The sequence below is a fragment of the Notothenia rossii genome (assembly GCF_949606895.1).
Source record: "Notothenia rossii genome assembly, chromosome: 5".
Lineage (NCBI taxonomy): Eukaryota > Metazoa > Chordata > Actinopteri > Perciformes > Nototheniidae > Notothenia > Notothenia rossii.
Genome location: NC_136903.1, coordinates 76,846,081 through 76,868,693, shown reverse-complemented (window position 1 = coordinate 76,868,693; position 22,613 = coordinate 76,846,081). Strand labels below are relative to the sequence as shown.

The following is a 22,613-nucleotide window of genomic DNA, read 5'->3' as shown; positions in this document are numbered from 1 at the left end:
AATCAAGGTAGCTAGGCAGCGATGCTAATACGAGATTGAGGACATTTGAGCCACTCCATTTGTCGATGAAGTTACACTACATTACAGGTTACATTTATAATGCTATTCTAGGCTTGTAAACAGTAATTAAATTACTTACCTTTCTGAATTAAGTAATAGATGATCTCAAATTCCTTTTCGTTACGTATTTATCAACAAACAGCAGTTGTCTTGTAATGAATATGTTTGATAACCCCCCCTCCGTTGATTGCAGTTGGTTGCGTCTGTTGCCGCTGTGAGCTGCTGTCCTTCCTGAAAGACAGTACACTTGCATTGGAGCCACGGATGTTGCTGTGAAGAAGTCGGTGAGTTCAGGCTCCCCCCCCCCCCCCCCCATTCTTTCGATTATCAGTTGTCATATAAATACAACTTTACCGCTAACATTCCTTCCCCGAATCCAACTTTTAAAATGTATTGATTTTCAATTAGTTTCGCACCATTTCTGTGTGTCTTACCCTCTCATCCTCCCGGTGTGGTTGGTGGTGTCGTGGTCCTGGTCTGTTATGTTTACAAATCCAGCTTGCAAGCAATGTGGAGAAAGCCAATTAAAAAAGCATGTATGCTAAGATATAGCACAAATAGTGTCTCTACAGTATGTGGTATATGCTAAGACATAAAAAGGGCTCGGTTGTTAAAGCCAGTCGGCTTTCTAACGGGAATTCAAAGGAAGCTTTTGAACACCGGGATAGGAGAAAGAGAGCAGCGGGGGTAATACCGCTGCAGGTGTTTCCCTGTTATGTTGGTTGGTGCAGACAGTTTGCTTTGGAAATCAACAGATCCTCCACAATGACAGGGGAAAGGGGTGTAGCAGGGTGGGAAAGTATTTTCATAAAGGCATTGGCATATTTAGAAGTTACCTCAGGTAAGGGGCTTTCTGACAAAAATTAAACTAGATTGCTCTTTTGTGAAACTGTAATGGCATAAAATGGATTACAACTAATAATTGTTATTATCAATTCCTCAGGAATTGTTTTCTTATGCAGCAAATCATTTGGTCTGAAAAATAAATAAAGAGAAAGTTGTGAAAATAAAATGTTCCAAGACAACGGGACATTTTAAGATGAGTTATTACTATGACTATCCATCCTGCAGTTAAAACCCCATAAGGTGTTCAATACACTATATTGAAATGCTAAGAAAACAATACTCAGATTAAAAGAAGTTGGATTTTTTAAGTGATTCCCGTTTTTACCTAAAACGTGACGGCATTAACTCTTGGTTACTGTGTAACCAGCTCCTGTTAATGATCTGTTTGTATAAATGCATTTGCCCATGCACTGACGTGTATAATACAATATTATTTTAATTGTTTGTCGTATTTCAACAGAGACGTTGAAGCGGAAGATTCCTGAGGATCTTTTCATCTTGTCCTGTGCACCCCCACATGGCAGTAAACCACTGACTTGAAGATTAAACTAAGTACATTCAGCTCCAGAACATTGCCCTCGTAGATGCCACTCAGTCTCCGTCTTTGCAAATGGCTTGCTGCTTAAAGGACGAGCTCCTCTGTTCCATCTGCCTCAGCATCTACCAGGACCCCGTCAGTTTCGGCTGCGAGCACTACTTCTGCAGGAAGTGCATCACTGAGCACTGGAGCAGGCAGGAGCTCCACGGAACAAGGGACTGTCCTGAGTGCCGGAGGACCTTCGCCGATCCTCATCTCTCGCCCAGCCTCAAGTTGTCCAACATTGTGGAGCGCTACTCAGCCTTCCCGCTGGACGCCATCCTCAACGCTCAGAGGAGCTCATACCCCTGTAAGGACCACGAGAAGGTCAAGCTCTTCTGCCTCACCGACAAAAGCCTGGTGTGCTTTTTCTGCGACGAGCCAGCGCTACACGAGCAGCACCAAGTCACCACTATTGACGAGGCTTTTGAGGAGATACAGGTTAGTAATGGCAGACATACTCTGACAGCTCATTAGCAAGTGTGAAGCTAACATTTTGTCAAAACCTATCAACACTCAGTGCCACATTCAAGCAGATGCACTCAATTGGCCAATGGAGCTGCCCAGACAGTTCAGTCCTCCACTGCCACAGAGCAGCGACACTGAAGAGGTTTGGAAATATTTTGCTTTGCTTAGGAGAACTTTAAGTGGCATAGGTACTGGGGAGTGAAACCTATGTGAATAAATGTCAAACCAGGCTTTTATATTGCCTGCAATTATTTCTTTTTTAAAGGCTAAATTCTGGAAATATTTTCGAAAATGTGGTTTGAGTGCTATATTTTTAGAGTGTGTTTGTGTAATGTATAAGATAAATTATAAGACTTGTGGTCCGTCTCATTTTGAATTTGGAAGTAAGGATATTTAATGCAGAAAGTTTATTTTTATTTTATTGCAAACAACAACAGATCCTTTTAAATTAAGATCAATAATATGTTTCATGACAGTGACATTTTCGATATGAGATTCCTTACAAAGATTATGTTAATGTTTCATATGTGTGAACACTGAATCATGTTTTCCACATTAACAGGAATGGTTCAGTGTTTGCACTCCTCTCAGTGTTTGGATAATTCCTTTCCCACAGCGCCAAAATCCAATAACTGTGAAACAAAGCTCCTAATCCCGTTCCTTCTCTGCTCCAGTATGTACACATTCCAGTCTAATGTTGTGTAGTCAGTCTCATTTCTTAAGTCTGTTATTACCAATGAAGATATTGAGATCAGCTCTAGGTAACATAAAAAACATTTGGTTTGCAGTTTTTTGGCAGACATATAGGTGAACTTTCTGATAAGAAACATGCCAACATGTTGATTGTTTACACTCAGCCATGCTGTTTTGAAGCTCAGCATTAATGTGTTACTGCTTTTCATTTCACAGTTACGCTAATACTTCTTAATATTGAGGTTAATGCAGTACTATCAGTTTTGCTGTAGGTCAGTATTTTTAACATTTCAAAGACACTGTAACTTTGAGTTGCCCCCTGCTGAACAGAGTGTATCAATAAGATCGACTTGTCATTACTTTGACCTTAGGCTGAAATTGTATCTTTGACACTGTCAAGCTCACTGCTCTGTGTGAGCAGGTATGTATGGAGACTGCAGCTGAATGATAAATTCCATCTGATGAAGAAATAATTAGACAGAATTGATAAATAGGATTTATTTACTCAAAGCTGACGCCATGTATGAGTTTTCAGAGATTCTGATGTTGTGCTTATCAACAGCTCTTTGAGAAAAAAGGAGAAGCAAATCACAGTTTGGAAACCTCAAATTCTTTGTGCACAACGAACTAAGTCTGATTTTTGAATATTTTCGGTAATAAAAAAAAAAAAGGTTGCAAAAATCGGCATATAAATAGATGACTTTACATGAACTCCATTGTGTTTGTGAGGAGATAATTAAAGCATAAAAGGCAAGAACAATTAATTAAATTAGTAGATTACATGTAAACATAGTCATGTGGTTAGTGGGAAGTATAGAGCTACAGTGGTGCCCTTCTGTATTTTACATTAAATATAATTAACCGCGCTGTAAACATCAATACTCTTTCATTTCCAAACAGACTCTGTACTGGAAGCCTGAGAAAGGTTAAAACCGTGTAATCGTAAGCAGAAGTAATTAGGCCCAGCACAAGATGTTTCTCTTTTCTTGGACTCCAGCTTGTCCCTCTGCTTGGAGCTCTTTTCAATGCAGTGTACTGCCATTTTGTATTCTGGCAGGAGCTTTGGGGTCTTCTCAGATCCAAAATACTGAAAGAGAGTACAAGCACACAGAGGCCCCATCGGACACAACCGTGTCCCATGATGAGCTTGGCATACTCGTCTTTTCAGATCTACAAGTGGGGTGGTTTGTTACGTAACCTCTCCTCATCTAAACAGACAAACACAAACATCAGAACAAGGCAGCAGATGGTGTTACAATTATGTTTCTGTCACGTTCGTTTGACTTTACAAAGTTAATGTTATTAGGAATGTGTCTTCTGTAACTGTGATGTTTATTTTCTGGAATTAAAAAGCCTGTGTTAGTGATGCTCTGTGATATCAGACAACTTACAAGTTAACTTATTATTCATTTCTCCTTTCAGAGAGCAGGCAGGAACTGGGTGTCAGATAAAAACAAATGTGTGAGAGCTGCGCCTGCAGGCACACACTTTTAGCATGATGCTCGACAATGCTTCACTGAAATGCCAAAACAACATGGGGAGGATGTGTTGAAGTGCAGCAGCATCAGCTCCAGTGTTTTGACTAACTGGGCCAGAGGGCTTCATGCCGTGCCAGCTTGGTGGCCTCTTTAAAAATGAACCTTACGGTTTTTCTAGGGTGGGAACGTTTTGGGATGAGACGGGTAAGGATTTGGTAGGTTGAGAGCAAAGCTTGTTTTTTGAGCTGAATTGTTTGACACTTTGGCACATGGGATTTGGGATTGGCGTAAACTGTCTCTGCTTCTGTGTCTCAATATGTTGCTCTCTCCTGTGTCTCTGTTAACGTGATGTAATTCATCATATGTGGTTCTGCACAACTCTTCTGTCACAATATCTCACAAAGATGGGGGAGTAGAATTTCGTATGATCAAATAACCTTATTTATTATTCTGTAACGATTTGACTATTTTGTTCTATGGGCAAAAAGACTAAACGCACATATGTTGAGCAATAGTTGTCCACTATCACTGTCCATTTTCCCAGCAGTGTTTGCTCTTAAGTTACGTCATCCTCTCACCCTACTTTCCAGAGGAGCAGGATGACACGGACATGTCCTCCGTCACTTGTTGTTGTTAACTCATCTCAACACTGACGGTTGTGTACTGTATGTCACAATCAGACATACAAAATCTAATTTCCACACTAACCTTTAAGCTCAGCTACTGTGATGAAAAACAGACGCATATAAAAGTATTCTTTCTTGATCCAGAGCTGCTTTGGCCAAATGAACAGATTTTGTGGGTGATAAATGTTATCCATGTAAAACATCATCATGCATCCATTAACGGCTTATATTCGACATAAGCTTTTCAACACTTTAACACCACATTAAAGTTATCAAAGCCTTGGATTTGATCTTTTCAAGCAAACTAGATTCCCAAAGAGTTTAGATATACAGCACTTCTGTTATGTCATGGCACCGTCAGCTGTGTGATGACAGTGTGCTTGGCTGGCCACTGTCCACTGACGAGGGCAGCCTTTGGTTAGACTGTGGCAGGCCGTAAGCCTCTTAGCCTGGCATGTCACTCCACTGACCTCAGACCTTGACTCCTGTTGCCATGTTGAAAGCTTTACCTCCTGCTGCTAGCATCGTTTTCCTCCAGTAAACACTCCTGCGGTCAAATTTGTAATGCACAAACACATCCAGGACCGACACCGTTGCAGGGTGACGCGCACACATCTGGCAAACATTCACCATTCAGATAATTGCTTGCTTGCGCACCATATTTATGAACATACAGGACATTAAGGTAGGATTGAGGAGGATTTGTATGCGGCTCTGGCTTTGTGTCAGAAGCACAGATCTCACAGGGAACTAATGCATTCTGATTAGGAAGCGTTTTATTCCCACTGTCATATTGGACAGCATTAAACACCATTTTAATGTAATGCACAAGAGCAGAAAGCACTCTAAATGCAAAATCTCCAATTCCCCACAAAAACATTTCAGATCTCGATCTATTTGACAGAAACTTTAAACGTATCCGAGTCAGTCCTAGAAACCTCTAGATAATACTAACCCACACAGCAGTCTTATCATTTTAAGTTATTTTGTTGTGACATTGTTTTGGCCTGTCAATCTTACTCTGAACTCATTAAAACCAGAGAGCCAGACTCTCCTATCCACAGAGCCACTTCCTTCATCTTGTGCCTGTTTTAGGCAACATGGTTAATGGTGATGAGATTACAGTTCCCTCTCTCAGTAATGCCACACTTGGAGCACTGGCGCCATCTTAAATAGAGGTTGGCTGGATCACTATAGCCCTGATTTGAGTTGGACGAGGCTGTGCACTTATTATCACACCACTGTGGCCTGAAGTTGGCCTTCAACTCCTGCCGAGGACAAAGTGGAACCCATAGCAGCCACTGTGCCTTAATAGTGATGATAGAGGCTGTCAGTGGGCTGCAATTGGCCGCAGCTTTGGGACAGACTGACCCATCCTGCTGGGTTTCCGCTCTACTTGCCGGCGATATAAGACCTGACAAGAAGGGAAATAGAACTCCCCGCCCCTGGTTATCTATGTACATTTGGGGACTAAACTTTCGTTCCACTGAGTATAGATGCCATAAATGGTATAGCAGCAGGCAGCTGTGCAATAATGCTGGTCCTAGTTCGACTAAAGCCCACGCAGCTTAAGAAATGATTACTGTGGAGTTCATTCGCCCACACAGACCTGTCACTCAAAGTTTCCAGATGCACCTGTGTGCTGTATTCGATTAAAACCATTCTTATACCTACATATTTCCTCCTTATCAAACAAAAAACAGAGGGGTTACTCATGAAAATGAATTAGCCTTTTTCTCTTCTGCCTTAGTGTAGAAAACGATGGTGTTTGAAAAGGGAGAATGAGCACGCCAGCCTTTGAAGTGTTCCTCTGGTGGTTTAAAAACAGGGCTGTCTTTCACTCTCCCACTGTCAGATCCCAGCCAAGAGCTCTCTCTCTCTCTGAGCCTGCCATCACCACGCATGGCCGTGCCGCAGCAGTAATGAGTCAGGCAATTTCAAGGGCACCCACCACGGCTGCCATCTCCCCTGTGGCTCGCCTCAGACTGCTCTCCTTTTCTCTAGCAGCTCCATCTTTCTTTGTCTCTCTCTCTGTCTTTTTATTCCTCTCCCGGCCGTCTTCTCTCTCAGTAATCACAGGTATACGGTTTATAAAACGCCACAGATCTTGTTTGGTAAGCAATAATGTTTTTAGGAAGCTAGTTGCCAGTCCCCAACCCTGCTAATTTCCCCCCACCCACCCACTCCAAACAAATGAGTTTGTCCAGCTTGGCGGTCAGTCCGGTTGGTGTGGCAGATAGGCTGCGTTCATGTGGAAATTAAGCCATGGGGAAAGACAGAACAGTCATGTTCCATTAGAGGAGCGCTGGCATAATATCCTCATCCAGAGAGAAGCACTAGCTCGTACTGCACTTATACTGATAGCAATGATGATGCTTGAGGCGGGACTTAAGCCCATGCTGTTGTCAGATCAGCAGATAATCGGCTGCATTAATTGGAGAAAGTAGACCTGATGCTGCGTCCACATGTAAAGAAAATCTTTTGATGTCAATACATCTGTTGTGCATTGGAAATTATTATATAGGCTTTTGCATAGAGGGGTTAGTGTTGCAATTTGACATTCGTTTTCTAGTAGTTTTAATATATGGCAGGAAAGATGCTGGTCAAATATTTTTTACAGCCACCTACTGTAGGTAAAAGAAACCAGAAACCTGCTTTCGGATTATTTCAAGGCTAAGAAGAGCGGGACATTCATTTTAAGAACCACTTTAAGTTTAGAAGGTGATTCTCAAAAGCTAAGGTCCTCTTGTAAAGCTCTTCAAGCTGCTGGAGGAACCTCAAATCATTTTGCTCTCCATTAACTATAAAGTAATGATTGTTGAGCAATATTCTAAAATAAGATAATAAATGTAAACTAACAAACATAAACCGTAGTTGAAGATTTGATTTGTACAATTAAGTTTTGTTGCCTTTTGTTCCCTATAGTCCAATACATTAATCTCATGTAGTTTTATATTTTACACTTTCCAGATTTTAAGTTTTTAGTCCCCATACCTTTCCCTCTATTTATTTATGGTGTCTATATTCCTTTGCCAAACTATTATATTGGAATACAGATGTAACACACTATCAAATAATGAACTATAAGGGTAAACATTGTATGTCATATCTTTTTCACTGTAAACTGGCTCGTTTTCTTTTGACATACCCAAGCTCCCACATGATACTGCATCCTAATGATTCATTATTAATGAATGCGGAGTATGTCAGTCATGTATCAGCCAGTCAAACCTGTAGGACAGGGGTGTCAAACTCAATGCCCGGGGGCCAAATCCGGCCCACGACTTCATTTTATGTGGCCCGCAAGAGCTTGCAAAGAATATGATACGTTTATTATATGGTTACATGCCGCTTTACAGAAGCAGGTTGCCCATAAACTACATGTCCCACAATGCATCTCATTTTGTGACATGCACACTGAAGAGACATAGTTAATTATGAAGTTATTATTACCTTATCCGATAATCCAACGCAGAGGCAATAATGTAATATAATACATTATTTTATATATATTATATATTTATATAATCTTAAAGTTACAACTGGCCCTTTGAGTGCAACCATAATGCTAATGTGGCCCGCGATGAATTTGAGTTTGACACCCCTGCTGTAGGACGTCATAGTGTTGCCGTGCGTGCCGTAACTGGTCTGGCAGGCCAGAAAGGGAGAGGAAGAATCACTGCTGTGGAGGATATATTTTTAAATTTTTCTGGTCATCTCAGTGGATGAAAAGGGAAGTGCTGTTTTCTGTTTCACAGCTTAAACTGGGGCTTAATGGCTCAGCCCGGACCTCCCTGATTTAAGGCGGATCAGCAGGGAGAGTGTCCTGCACACAAGTGACACCGCTATAAAGATTTCATTAAATGAAAAAGACGCAGCAATGAACGATTTTGCATTTCCTCTCTGAGAGGTTAGAAGCCTTTAAGTGGTGAATGTGAAATGAGAGTTTGAGGAAGATGAGTTCTCGGTAGAGACAGTTTTAAGACCATTGTAAATGTTTGAAAAACCCATGCGTGTTGAGCAGAGCTGCTTTTATTAAGGCTTCACTGCCTTATAGTTTGTCAGTGTCAGGTTGATATTTTGATAGATGTGAACTGCTGTACCCAGCCGCTGCAGCCGTGAGACCCTGAGCACTTCTCGGCTTGATTAGCTAGGGGAATGAAGACGGATTACAGGCCATTGTTCTCGTGGGTCTGGGCAGGGCCGGACAGGGCTGTAATCTTCTGTAATTCCCAGTGTTCGTGATTTGCTGCAGATGATTTAATTATACATGCCGCTGATAGGAGACCTCATTTACAGTTTCCAATCAGCAAGACTCAGGTCTGACCTGCTCCCTGAGCTAACAAGTCGCTGGGAAGGGTAGAGGAAAGAGGCCTGAGCATGTTTACTTATCAAATAGCTAATTTGTCTAAATGAGGGAGTCGAGGTGTATTTCTATTTACCTAAAAACCTGTGGTTCTTGATAAATCCAGGTGCAGAGGGACATGATTAATTAATAGGCAGGCAGGTGCTCAGTCTCAGTCGAGCTTTAGCTCCAGGATTAGGGGAATGGTGTAAAATTAATCATCAGTTCTTTGCAAAACATTTGTATAATTAGAGTCGAGAAGTGAAAATGTGTGTTGAAATAAAAAATGTATTCTTTATGTGCAGAAGAGGAATGCAACAAATGAAAGAGAATAAGGTTTTGCAGGCCTGCCCTGGTTTGGCCTGCATAACAATAGATTTCCCCATTAGGTGTTTTAAACACCATTACTCCTAAATTGCCTGTTTAAGTGATATATGGTCATTTAAATGTTCTCTGGCCAGGTATTCTTAGAGCTTTTTTGTTTCCCATGATGCATTTAGTATGCATCCAGGGTCAGGCGTATCAGTGGGGAGCAGCCAGCTGTATTGTCTGTCCTCACCCTGCTTCCCCCGCTCATCATCGCGCCCACTCTGCACATTAACAGAGGTTTCCTGCTCCAGCAGCTGTCCACAGCATTTAGCAGAAGCTCTTATCCACTGTGTCTTACTATAACTGAAGCTGCAAAACAAGTTAGCATACGTCAAGCATTAAAGTGTAAGCTGTCAGATACTTCCGAGGGATGTGAAAATGTTACAGCTTTAATCAGGACAAAGTCAAGTGAGAACATCGGTGTCATCAGCACGCTCATAAATTCAAATGACAAAGAAAACTGCTCTTTCAAAAATAAAAGGCAGAGGCGGTTGGTTTGTTTACTGGATTGACTCCTCGTAATTGTTGCTTATGTCTGGCTGACACAAGAGAATTAGCTTTGAAATGTTTGATTACGTTGTGTCTCTAATTCTTTGAGACTCTGTTGATAATTTAGCCGGTATTCTTCATTTTCAGTTTTTTGTTTGCCAAGGACAGATCACACAATGCATTGACTGAATTGGTTTGCCTAGGAATTAGAAGTGAACCAGAGATAATGTATTCTTGAAGACAGATCTTAATCACCTCCAATATATTTAACCTAAAGGAAGCCTGTTTGGTTTAAGACTTCTCAACACTATTAACGGTACAGAATTAGTTTTCTTACTCTGTGCTCAAGCAATGCCTTAAACCTATGTATTTTTTAATGATGATACTGGCTTCAATTCGTAGTTATTTGGAAATCATCAGGAGATTTAAAGACATGCAGCCCCGAAGGCTATACTTAAAATTCATGGATCTGCATGGGCAGTGTCGCAGAAACTGTGTTATTTTAAAGGGTAATGTGACAAGAGAGGCCTACATCCCATTCCCAAATATTTACTTGATGTCAGGGGATTATCTGAAAGAGAACCAGACGCACACTTTATTTGGTCAGACAGAGCTGCTGGCAAGCTGTAGCCCTCCCGCCTGCATAGTGCATACATAACAGCTACCCAATGGATTCCAGCTGCACCGTTGCCGCTGACAGGAAGTAGAGGCAAACAATCTGTCTGTGATCCCTGCCGTGCGGCGCTGGCGTTCATGCAACCACACTCGTGTTTTTTCCAAAGGGTGATTCGAGCGCCTGACGCATGCTACACCGTTTTATATTAACAACATGTTGAATATTAGTGTGACTATTGGAGATTAAGATAATCCTTAGGAGCTTTTTCTAAAAGATGACATAAGATTGGTTGTTTTGAAAATGTGCTGGCAGTCAGATATATCCATGGGTCATTTTACCCAGAGCCTCCTCAGATTGAAGTCCCTGTGCAGAAGGGAAGAGGTGATGAGTAAGAAGGAAATGCATTTCCTCATAGCTGTGTTCAGTCACGAATACAGGTTTGGTTTCTGTGTGTTTTGGTTTCTACGTAGCCAGGTGGAGCTTCTAAATAAACTAGTCTGGGAAACAAAACTGCTTGACTCGGAAAACGAAACATAATTATTTTAATCCTGGTTCAACAATAAACATCACTTAGTAACTTCTTTTTTATTTATTTTATTTTACTATAGAATGTTTAAGAAATTACCATATAAAATATAATGAAAAAACCATGAGGAATGGGTACTGTCATCATAGCTGGGTACCATCCATCCAGCTAGCTAGCTATACCTGCTTATTCCTTAGGGTCTTTTGGGGGCTGACATTGAAGAGAGGCAAGGTACAGTACACCCTGGACAATCACAGATCTGACACATAGTCTCACAATGACCCAACCTTTGTATTTTTGGACCCTGAGAAAAATTGTCACATAAAGAAAAACACACATGCAAGGGTCATTTTCCATCTGAAAACTTCTACAGTGTTGACTCTTCTCTGTCCAATTGTTAGAGACATGTCTGAACTCACCACATCCCTTCATGCCCTGACCTGTAATGATATTGGGCAATTTGTGAAAGGCTGTACCTTGAAGGCTGCGAAAAAGCTTTCTAGTCTAGTTCTTTTTATTTATTTCCTTCCAAAACCAACCTTGCGTAGCATTCGAGCGCTAGGATTTACCAGGAGCCATGCTTACTTGCTTATTTGCCATGTCAGTGGCTGACTTCCACAAGCTTCCACAACCAGGACAAGTGGTTGGATTCATAATTACACTATATATAAATATGGAGACAAACTGCAGTTCCAAGGCTGGATAACACCAGGAAGTTCTAGTTTCTTTTTGGCTCACAGTAGACAGAAATGTAAACGTCAGAAAACTTTGAGTGTGATTTGCAGCACAGCTTCCAAACATAGCCACTTAAATCAGTTTTTACTAACGATCCCTTTCTCTGAAGACAATTGCTGACGTTGGGGAATTATGAAGGAAGCTTCTCTCACAGGCCTAAAGGAAGTACATTTTTGATTTGGTAATGCATGAATGGGTTGATTGATAACTCTTCAGAAATGGGTTGAATGGGTGAGAATATTATGAAAGTCCACATTGGACCCATAAAGATTTTAACTGGCTGTCAAATACATTTCCAACTGAAGCCGAAAACTGTATGGCTCTGACTCCTCATTTGAATATGTCTGTAGCTGTAACAGCCTCAGGACTGATGGTGAAGCACTGAGTGGCTTCTGTCAAGATGGTGACTCTTTGCAAACAGCAGGCGTGCTCTTATCACTCATCACTTCTCAGATTTCTACTGGAGTGCCATCAACAAACCCTCTGTTCCTCTTAAATAACTTGTCCTGCACTGTGTAGATTATCCAACTTAACATTGATGGCTCTGGCATCTGCTTGTGTTTCCTAAAACCCTCAGACATCCAGTGACACAGTGATACCACACACTCTGTTCCCACTCCTTCCTCAGCTCAGTATGTGGACTCTGTAGTGTCAGCAATTCAAACGCTATCCATTTTTTTCATGGAGCAAATATTTAAACTGACGTGCAGTGTTGTGATTTTTGAATCCTTAGCAATTCATGTTTGGGGTAAAACATTTGCATACGCTGTGCCCTTCGTTGCTCCACAAAGTGTAGCAGCAGCCTCTGAGCATTCATCATTTACATGACGTGCCCTATATTCAGAGAACTGGAGGAGGCCGCCAGCTTCAGCGCTTCCAATAAGCCCCACTGCTCTTACCAAATGTTTCCTGTGAAGTAGATGTAGTAGACACAAGGGTCATTTGTGAACTGACCCAGGATCAGTCACAGTAGAAGCCTTTCATCTGTCAAATAATGGCTTTATTGTAGATATTTCTGTCAAACATGGTGCCTGGTAAAAGATGATGAATATTGTTGTCTTTACAAAAATATCGGCTACATTGTCATTCATGGCAATTGAACATTGAAACATTTAGTTGATTAGTCGACTACTAAACATTGACAATCTCTCTGAAAGCACTTCTTTAAATAAATAAATAAATAATCAAAAAAGCAAAACATTTCCTGGTTCCAGCTTATGGTGACAAGTTCTATCATTTGTAAATGTAATATCATTCAGTTTGTGCCTCTTTTGTTTGCCAGACTACACAAACAACTTCACCTTGGGGGAGGCGCGTGGCGCAGTGGATTAGTGCGTTGGTATTTGGATCAGGGGATTACAGGTTCAAACCCCATTGCAGTCAGCATGTCGTTGTGTCCCTGAGACACTTCACCCCAAATTGCTCCTGTGGCGATTGCCCACAGTATTGAGTATGTAAGTCGCTTTGGATAAAAGCGTCTAACAAGTAACATGTAATGTGAAATAATTTCACATTTTATAGACTCAAATAATGGTTTACCAAGGATCCCATCACAACTACCCAGAGCTGATGCTTACTGTTACGTTCCCTCCTCAACTAGGGGTACAAAGGGAAGTAACAAAATATAAAAAATAACCGGGAGAGAGAAAAAAGAGAGGAAAATCAGGGGGAGAGAGACACACAAAAACACAACACGGAACGTAACACTTACAGTTTTTTGGTTTTGTCCGACTAACAGTCCAAAACCAAAATACAAGTATATTCAACTTACTGTCATACTCTACTGTGAAGAGCAGCAAAACCTTACATTTAAGAAGTTGGAGACAGTTTTTTTTTTTTTTGCAACATAAATATATACCATCAGCGATTTTAAATAATGCGCCGAAAAACATAATTAACAATGAAAATACTTACGAGTTGAAACCCTAATAAAAGTTATAATCTTTCACATGTTCCATAAGTCCAGAGCTGTACATTCTGCTGTGTAGATTCACACACTTTACAGCCTGGTCTTGTCTCACGGGGACAGATGTTGGTGAGGAGTGTGTGTGTCCTGCAGCCTCCTGCTCCGTCAGCTCAGCTGGCCTCTGCCGGCTGGGCTCAGGCTGCGGGACGCTCTCGTTCCCCCGGAGAGGCTGCAGGCTCTGCTGATGCTACAGGAAACACGGCTGCGGGACGTCAGGCGCAGCTTGAACTCAATGCGATGCCTAGTTGGAACAAATACATCAGAGTTTTCAGCCTGAGACAGCATTTTTTTATGTTGTTGTGCTTTTTGTTTCTTTCGCAAGTATCTGTTTTGGTTGCCCCACCAGGGACAGAGGGGAGGGACAGACATCATTGGACAGATAGGTGAAACATTTGTATGATTGGTATTAAATCCTGAGGTAAACAGTTTATCATGACTTAGCACACAGCCTCCGTCGGCCTATATGAAAATGAGGAATTGTGTGTGTGTGTGTATAGCTTCATTTTGAAAGGCTATGTGCTTACACAATGCGCTATGTTCCCAGGGGTCTTTGGTCAACATGTTGATATTACTCTTAATGACAGACCTTGTAAGAAATGTGCGTCACAGAAGAGGGAAACAAAATACAAGATCTTCCACCTTTGAACACGGAGAGTATTTCTGTGTTTGTGACATCAGTAGCTGCAGTTTGCTTGTCGAGGTCTGCAGTTGGCTCATTCTCTGTGTCAGTGTCTTCAGGCTGCACTTGGTTTGGCAGTGAGTGCTGTGAAAGGGTCCTTGCACCGCGAGGACAGACCCACGCATGCTAGTCGCTTCTCATCATGTTTCATCGAGATGAACTTCTGACGATATGGCATGCACAATATACTATTGGCTATATTTATGCATTTCCATTACTAGCTTCTCTACCCCAATTCGAAAATCCACTTTCTTTGATTCCATTTGCAGATTATTTATGTTGGTGCTCTTGTCTTATTGCTGTTTTTGTTGATTTGCATTTGTACCTGCATTTTACGGAATCTAGTAACTCTCTGTTTGTGTTTGGTTGCTACATGTCGCTCAAATGACTCACTAAATACAAGTGTTGTACGATGATTATGAATGAACCTTAAATGGAGACTTCTTTTAGAGTTAACAGCAAGCACTTAGCTTTGATAAAAATGTAACTTTGAATTCATGTTAGAATAACACCTGCTATCATTAAATCATTTGGTAGTTCTGTTGCTTTCATACCACAACAAACAAGACAATTAGTTTGATAGGAGTGACGCAGACATGTTATGTGTGCTCTGTATACAGATATTCAATTGTAATGAATAATGATACTGTTATTGTGTGTCGGTACACGTGAGATGCTTCCTTTGAAGCGTCCGAGCGGATAGCCTTGAATGTAGTTTCCCCGTAACTCTGTTCCTTGGTGTAAACGTCAGAAATATATAGACGGCATATTTCTGACCGTGTCCATGTTAAATCACAAGAAGCCCATAAAGCTCAGTGTAACGGCTGCAGTGTGTCCACGTTCTGTTTATTGGCCGGCGTCCTGTATACCCACCCCGCCTGCCACCTGACAGAATTACACTCTCAGCTCCACGAAGGTTTTGCCAAACTGTCCTTGTTAAAATTACTAGCAGCACATTGAGTTATTGTGGGCTCTGCTGGGGTTTGCATTCCTTATCTAACGATAAACAGATTAAATAGATCCCACTTTAATTATAAGCCCAATAGTACATTGGCTTGCAATCTGTATCTCCTCCAGTAAGCAGATGAGTTGCAAGTCTAGTTTGTTTTTGTGCTTATATTGCTGCGAGAAATAACTGAACGCTAGACTGTTTAAGGTTTCTCTTTCCAGTAGGCTTTTTATTTTTAACGTGTGACACTGCATGTTTTGTTTGCCTCTTCATCGGGGCTGGCAGTTTGAAGCCATTAACGCTTTTTCAGTCTTGAACGAGCTGCTGGAAAAAAGGAAAGTTTGAGGGATTTTAAGCCATTTTGGAGGTATTGTTCATTGATGGTCTATTGTTTTATTCATTTATGAACTCGTAAATATCTACCAGAGCTGCCATCCTGACAGGAGAGGAAAAAAGGAATGACAGCAGGTTGGCATTAATTTTAGATTTATAATCCCCCTGCCATGACCCCCATTTCCTGCATTGATGTCCTGGGGAAATGTCATGTCAGATTCATGTTGGTTCGATGTGATGGACAAGAGAGAGACGCCTCCTCGCACAACACAGAAACACACTCTTGTACTCATGACAACATAAACTTCCCTGTCAGTCTTTGTTTTTTTGTTTTTGTTTTGTGTTTATGTAATTGCACGTTATGGAGGAGGTTCAGGGCCTTAACGTAGATACAGATGAATCAACCAAGGTTGTTTTTGTTGCTCTTTTGTACATTTATAAAGTTTTTAATTTGTGTTTATTTTTTTTTATTGTATCTGTAGTTGATCATCTTTCATTGTTACTTTTTCCAGTTTTTGAGGTCTTCTTTTACTCAGTGTTAGTCTTTTGAGGACCCTTTAGCCATAAAAAAGGCTGAATAAACTTGAATTAATTACTGAAATATTGGAAATACAGCTTTGCCTGCCTAAATTCAGTTTAACAAATTATACTTGATATATTGAGTTTATTACAAACTGTAATGGAGAGAATGATACCATACCTCCAGACAATGTAAATCCCCCAAAAATCTGCAGAGTATTTTTGGATTCCCGTTGATGCGTCCATCCATTGGCGTGACAGCAGCCCCCGTTCAGGCTGCCCCCCCCCTGGCCGGTCCGTCAGACGGTGTGCAGCAGGAGTGTGGAGGAGCATGTTTTCTCTGCAAGTCTGTCAGTGTTGGTCTATCTCAGTGTGTGGGAGCGGCCTTTGACCTGCTGCAGAGAGGCGTGTAGTGATGAGGCGGAGAGCCTGCTGAGCCTGCCGCACTCCTATCATTAGCATGTAGAGTCACGCTCCCCCTCTGCACCATCCATTGTTTTCCACTGTTTCTGTCCTTGAGAGGAAACATGCTTCGCCCTCAACAGACCACATTTGGTCCTTCTGTATTATGAAGCTAAGGATTCAAGTTTGACTGTTTTTGTTCCTATAAAGAAGAGATAGTTAAACTCTTGTGTATTTTTCCTGTCAATAAAGCTCAATTCTGGCCTTTATTTCAGCCTCGTAGCTGAGGGATGTTTTTTTTCTATTATCCCCGCTAAGCTGACAGCTCCATTTGGTGGATGTTTGCCGCAGTCGGTGTTCAGGGGAGTGACACAGTGTGACACACAGGTTACATGAGCAGCGAGCAGCAGCAGGGGATGCCTAAGAAGGGTTTGATATAAATTAGGCTTGTCCCAAGTTATTCCCTTTTGTCTCAATTTCCCATAAGGAAAGGATAAGGACGCCGTTCTTTGTAGAAATCAAATATTGTCCTTTTACAGGCTTTTGTCGGATGTCTGAGTAATTTGCAGCTGCCCTGTATAACCGTTTGTATTTTAGCTTAAAGAATTGTGTTTTACATCTTTGGAAACTGACCAGATAAACTTTGAATAGAACGTATTTTCTTCCTTTCCATTTTAACGTCTATTTTGTTCTTGTTCTGTCAGGTTTCTCAACCTACCACCTTTATTTGTGTGCAGAAATCCGTTTTTCTTTTAGTTTTTTTCAAAATCATTAGATTTTTTAAATCACATTTTATGTAGTGATTCTTACTGCTCTTAATATTTTTCATCTTTCTAAAGCATTTTGACTTGCCTTGTGTTGAATTTTGCTATAAACTTGCCTTGATGCTGCAGTGGTTCTGATTCAGTCACATTGACAAAGGTCAGGTCTGTAATGCAATGTAATCCAGTTTCCTTTTGTCTTTTTTTTCAGTAATAAGAGAGGTCATTTATTTCCCTACACACCTGGTGATGATTACTTTCATGTTCTATAATGTTATCATTTCACATGACACGTGTCCCATTACAAATTCAAGTGAGTGAGACACTGACTTTGAAACTTTAAAACATTTCATTCCTCATTATTTACTTAGTAACAAAACATGGACCTAGTGCAGATTAACAAAGTGCAGAGCTGTTCCCTGAGTCTCGTACTTGAACATTTGTATAAACAAGTCTCTACTTAAGGGAATCTGCTGAACCACTTCCGTCCTAAAACCTAAATCGGTGTGCCGGTGTGGTTGGCACATGGGACCTGCACTAAAATTGGGCACCATTCGTGACAGCAGCACTCCCCCCTCCCCCCCCGAGCCTGGATCAGCCCTGGGGAGGCTCGGAGGTGGCTGAGTGCGGCAGGTTGCCAGCGTGTGCCTGACGAGAGATGAGACCCAGTTTTCTCTAACACAGCCAAACATCTCCGGAGATTTAATTTTATCTCTTTCATATCTCACGCTGCATCTGCCTTGCTTGTTTTGTAGCTGAGACTTAAGTCTTTGCTGCCATTTATCAGAGCAAAGAGAGCTTTTTCACAAATAATACATCTTGAATAAACAGCATATAATTGGTTCATCTTTTAACATTATTGGTATGGAACTGTAAGGGTTTTTAAAAATATTTTTGAGGTAATTCATTTGTATTCTGTTCTCTAACATTGAGCTCCAGTCCCTGGTTACTGACCTTTTGTTTGTTGTGCTGCAGAGGGAGATGAAGGAGCAGCTGGCCACCCTGCAGGACAGTGAGAAGGGACACACTGAGGCCCTGCAGCTCCTGCAAAGACAACTCACTGAGACCAAGGTACTGAAACATATCTGCTTTTTAAAAACAAAAAATTCTCATTTTTAGATATATGCTCCAGCAGCAATCATTCAGCTGCATATGGCTGTAACTTAAATAGTTTGTGCCATCTTTTTTATTGAAATGTCAGAAATAGTGAAAGATTGCTATTATGGTTTCCCAAAGACTAAGGCGAAGTCATGCTTTATCCCACCAACAGATAAAAGTATTCGGTAAAACCGAAAAGCAGCAATTACAGTCTACAGCTGTAACATCAATGAATCGCTATCAACAAGATTGGTTATTTTCTAGTATTATGTCACTTTATAAGCCAAAATACTTCCAAGTTCAAACTGTTTAGTTATGAACGCTGTTGTATTTTTCACTTAATTAATATTAAAAAGAAAATATTTGTAACCCTCGAACCTCCTGGTGGACACCGGTGGTCAGGGAAGCTGTCCGATTGAAGAAGGGGGCCCTCAGGGATTTGTTATCCCGGGGGACTCCCGAGGCAGTTGCGAGGTACCGACAGGCCCGAAGGGCAGCAGCCTCAGCCGTGGCCGAGGCAAAGCAGCGAGTGTCGGAAAAGTTTGGAGAAGACGTGGAAAAGGACTTTCGGGCGGCACCAACGTTGTTCTGGAAAACTGTCCGACACCTCAGGAGGGGGAAGCAGGGAACCATCCAAGCTGTGTACAGTAAGGATGGGACGCTGTTGACCTCAACTGATGGAGTGTTAGGGCGTTGGAAGGAACACTTTGAGGAACTCCTGAACCTGACTACTCCGCCCTCTATGTTAGAGGCAGAGCTGGAGTATGACGGGGGATCAACACCAATCTCCCGGGGGGAGGTCACTGAGGTCGTCAATCAACTCCACAGTGGCAAAGCCCCGGGGGTGGATGAGATCCGCCCAGAAATGCTGAAGGCTCTGGGTGTTGAGGGACTGTCATGGTTGACACGTCTCATCAACGTTGCGTGGAAGTCGGAAACAGTACCGAAGGAGTGGCAGACCGGGGTGGTGGTTCCCCTTTTCAAAAAGGGGGATCAGAGGGTGTGTGCCAATTACAGAGGCATCACACTACTCAGCCTCCCCAGGAAAGTTTAATCTAAGGTACTTGAAAGGAGGGTCAGGCCGATTGTCGAACCTCAGATTGAGGAGGAACAATGCGGATTCCATCCTGGTCGTGGAACGACGGATCAGCTTTTTACTCTCGCAAGGATCCAGGAGGGAGCCTGGGAGTATGCTTATCCGGTCTACATGTGTTTTATAGATTTGGAGAAGGCGTATGACCGGGTTCCCAGGGAGTCACTGTGGGAGGTGCTGCAGGAGTATGGGGTGAGGGGGTCTCTACTCAGGGCTATCCAATTATCCCAAAGCGAGAGCTGTGTCCGGGTCCTCGGCAGTAAGTCGGACCCATTTCCGGTGAGGGTTGGCCTCCGCCAAGGCTGCGCTTTGTCACCAATCCTGTTTGTAATATACATGGATCGGATTTCGAGGCGTAGTCGTGGGGGAGGGGGTCTGCAGTTTGGTGGACTAAGGATTGCACCACTGCTTTTTGCAGATGATGTGGTTCTGATGGCTTCATCGGTCTGCGAACTTCAGCACTCACTGGATCGGTTCGCAACCGAGTGTGAAGCGGCTGGGATGAGGATCAGCACCTCCAAATCTGAAGCCATGGTTCTCAGCAGGAAATCGATGGACTGTCCACTCCAAGTAGGGAATGAGTCCTTACCCCAAGTGAAGGGGTTCAAGTATCTCGGGGTCTTGTTCTCGAGGGAGGAAACAATAGAGCGTGAGATGGGTCGGAGAATTGGAGCAGCGGGAGCGGTACTGCAGTCTCTTTACCGCACCGTTGTGACGAAAAGGGAGCTGAGCCAGAAGGCAAAGCTCTCTGTCTATCGGGCCATTTTCGTTCCTACCCTCACCTATGGTCATGAAGGATGGGTCATGACCGAAAGAACGAGATCGAGGGTACAAGCGGCCGAGATGGGTTTTCTCCGCAGGATGGCTGGTGTCTCCCTTAGGGATAAGGTGAGAAGTTCAGTCATCCGGGAGGGACTCAGAGTTGAACCGCTCCTCCTTTGCGTTGAAAGGAGCCAGTTGAGGTGGTTCGGGCACCTAGTAAGGATGCCACCTGGGCGCCTCCCTAGGGAGGTGTTCCAGGCACGTCCAGCTTGGAAGAGACCAAGGGGTAGACCTAGGACCAGGTGGAGGGATTATATCTCTTCTCTGGCCTGGGAGCGCCTTGGGATCCTCCAGTCAGAGCTGGTTGATGTGGCCAGGGAAAAGAAAGTTTGGGGCTGTCTGCTGGAACTGCTACCCCCGCGACCCGACCACGGATAAGCGGGAGAAGATGGATGGATGGATGGGTTTCGGACAAAATAATAAATAATTAAATAAAATGAATCAAGAAACAAGAAAATAATTGGTAAAACTTATTTTGATTCATTTAGAATTATCAAGTAATTCATTCTACACCAACAAATAGCATCGGAAGTCAGTTGTGACCGACGGTAATTATTATATTTACTCAAACCAGACATCCATCTATGCATCTTAAAAATCCCAATGAGACCGTCATACTTAGTACCGGTAATAAAATAAATATCTCATCGAGCAGGGAATAAGGGCCAGGTCTGTTTAGCGTCTCAGTCACTGATTATCCCTCTCTTCCTCCAGACTGATTTGGACTGACTTAAATGAAATTCCGACATGTAAAATTGGTTTATCGAGCGGCTGTTTGATCTCGACACTTTGTTTTAATCAGAGAGCATCCTCTTGGTGTGCGACTCCCTCACTTCTTTACACACCCGCACATCTCTTCTCCCTCCTGTAGTGACATTGAAGCTATTGACCAGGGAAGGGTCTCTGGCAGAGACGATGTCGCAGCCGTCAGCGTTACCTGTCATTTAGAAAGCACTCTCCTTTTTTTCATCCTGTTGTTGTTGTTGTTCTCACTTCACTGCTTGTCTTTCCTCTGCCAGGGAGAGCCAGGCTGTCGGTTTCAGCACATCCATCCACTCACTCTGACTGCTAGATGTAGGCCTTTCAGCCTCCTCCCCCCCCCCCCCTCATTTGGAATGAGTTAATCTCATTAGATTTACATCCATTTCCACAGAGTGCTCTGCCTGGAATAGAGCCACAGTGAGACTACATTGATCTCTGACACATTATGGCAGCTAAAAATCAAACATGTCCCTGAACAAGTAGCCTGTTATTTTTCTTCTTTTATTTAACTTTTGTTGTTAAAGAGTAGTGCACCAAACACCATTTTAATACATTCTTCTTTGTCTAAACCTACACAACCCACAATGCAATTCCACTGCCGACATGCAGGTGTATTTAATTAGCAGGGACTAACTTAGCCTCGAGCCTTTAGCCTGAAGCAGAGACAAGGAGCTTCACTGGTCCTTTGAGCCTCTTTCTTTTTCCCTCCACTCCTCTAGATTTTTCAAATGTTCAAACTGTAGTCTTCAGACCTAATTGACATCGACTGAAGTGACACATGAGTCAATTCATCAGATTTTGCACAGCTCCCTCTAGAGCCACAAAAGCTTTCTTAATTTGGCTTTCTCACACATGCAGCAGTACTCTCCAAGATCTATAAAAACGACTTTGATGTTTGAATTTCCTTAAATATTAGACCGGGGTTGTGTCTTTGTTTCTGAGAAGGAATCCTTTGCAGCAGCCCGGCTCTCATTAAAACTGAATGTGTCCGCCTCGCACTCTAATTTGAGTCCTTGGCTGGTGTGGGGGTCTGTCTGAAGGATCGGCATTGTGTCTTATTCACATGCCCACCGGGGAATCGCATGATAATCACATGCTTCCATGAAAGGTAGCCAGCCTCCTGTCTCCCAGGGCTGCAGACCCCCTCTCAGTGCCATCACAGCAGCAGACACGTCACTGAGAGACTGATAGCCCGCCGCCTCTTCCTCCTCCTCTTCCTCCTCCACACTGTCAGTTTGCTCTTTACTAGGTGGGAGGGCCGGGATACAGCCCACCTAAATGTCATGGCTCTCATACTTGGAGAGAAAGAGTCTTCTGAGAAGTTTCCCACAGGCAGAGTGAGAATACCTGCCTCTAGGTTCTGAGAACAGCATGAAGCCACCTGCTGTTTGACGGGGATTT

The 22,613-nt window shown here is 42.5% G+C and overlaps 1 protein-coding gene across 1 annotated transcript in view; it reads left to right on the top strand.

Annotated features, from left to right (window-relative positions):
* The first annotated feature begins 253 nt into the window (after positions 1–253).
* Positions 254–22,613, top strand: part of trim62.1 (tripartite motif containing 62, tandem duplicate 1) — a 25,123-nt gene continuing 2,763 nt past the window's right edge. The window contains 3 exon segments of the mRNA XM_079680570.1: positions 254–344; positions 1,367–1,924; positions 18,413–18,508. Coding sequence (XP_079536696.1) covers positions 1,517–1,924; positions 18,413–18,508 — 504 coding nt within the window. The 5' untranslated portion in view covers positions 254–344; positions 1,367–1,516.